Here is a 1,294-nt window from a genome sequence, read left to right as displayed (position 1 = left end):
ATGAACGTTAATAACATATTGAAGTTATGGATGCAGTCAGTGGAATGGTGACTTTTCTGTTCGGCCTGTGAGTTGAGAGAAACATTGACATGTTTCCCTGTAACCCCCTGTGGGATAAGGTTGGATAAACCAGCACTATCCTCAGTCTGTTACCATAGCGACAGGCTGCTTCATTGCTGAAACATTGAACTGAAATGAGAAAATCCTGGATGCATTGATTAATGAGTGAGTTTGATTGATTGATGAATTTAGGTAAAGGGATATTTCAGCACATTCTTCAGCTGCTGCCTGAACTTAGTCTGGGTCACAGCATAAATCGCGGTGTTTGTGCAGCAACTGAGGAGCTGCAACATGAAGCCCAATTCCTGCACAAATTCTTGTAGACGCACAGAGTGATACCCAATCCACCACATTCGGCCCCATATAGAATACACCATTAACGTTGACCATAAGAGGACAAAATTGGCCGAGATCACAAAAAGTAAAATGATGGATTTTTTTCGATTCCTCATTTCTGTGTCACACTGACCATCCCCATTGGTGTGAGCCCGGAGTCTCCTGCGGGCTCTGCTGGTCACTAAAATGTGTCTGACAGTGAAAACATTGAGCAGCAGAATCAGGAGAAATGGGAGAGTCGGGGTTAGAATGTGGTGGAGGAACTCGATTGTGACCCAGACACGAGAGTCATAAACACCGATTGTTACATCACAAAACCAGGGGAGGTTCCCCAGCGAATACTGAGCTGTGAACAAAAAGTACCAGAAAATGTTCTTTAAACAGCTCAGCACAGTCACTGTTCCCAGAACCACAGCCGCCGTTTTCTCACTGCAATATTTACTTTTCAGCTTCTGGCAACAAATGGCCACAAATCGATCAAAGGTGAAAGTGACGGTGAACCAGACAGAACAGTCAGTGGCTGCATAAAGCAGGACGGCGTGGATATTACACACGGGGATGGACAGCAGGAAATAAAACTGTTCCCGATAAGCAATGGGAATGTGTCTCAATATCAAGTCGAAGATAATGACCAGTAGATCCGCCACTGCCATGGCCCCCAGGTAACGTCTGATACATAGAGACAATCCACAATCTTTATAAAGCAGGACATAGGTCGTCACTACATTAACTGTGAGGAAGGAAAACAAATAAATTATACACCAGCCTGGAGGCAAAGTTACCAGTTTCATTGAGGACAGAGTGAGATTTTCAAACGTATCACTGTATTCAGAGATTTATTGAGATAATTGGAGGGATGTAACAAAGGTTAAGGTCTCAATTACTTATAAAATGTGAC

The 1,294-nt window shown here is 43.5% G+C and overlaps 1 protein-coding gene across 1 annotated transcript; it reads right to left on the bottom strand.

The window, feature by feature from the left end:
* Nucleotides 1–248: 248 nt before the first annotated feature.
* Nucleotides 249–1,049, bottom strand: LOC125488269 (probable G-protein coupled receptor 139). Its single transcript, XM_048621196.1, has one exon. It carries the CDS (start codon nucleotides 1,047–1,049, stop codon nucleotides 249–251), a length of 801 nt encoding a protein of 266 aa, XP_048477153.1.
* Nucleotides 1,050–1,294: the final 245 nt, after the last annotated feature.

Source organism: Rhincodon typus, unplaced genomic scaffold, assembly GCF_021869965.1.
Source record: "Rhincodon typus isolate 14 unplaced genomic scaffold, sRhiTyp1.1 hic_rhity00000101, whole genome shotgun sequence".
Taxonomy (NCBI): domain Eukaryota; kingdom Metazoa; phylum Chordata; class Chondrichthyes; order Orectolobiformes; family Rhincodontidae; genus Rhincodon; species Rhincodon typus.
This window is presented reverse-complemented; position numbering and strand designations above follow the sequence as displayed.

Excerpts from the sequence above, each read along its gene's own strand:
- LOC125488269 (XM_048621196.1), bottom strand. The coding sequence starts at position 1,049 with ATGGCAGTGGCGGATCTACTGGTCATTATCTTCGACTTGATATTGAGA.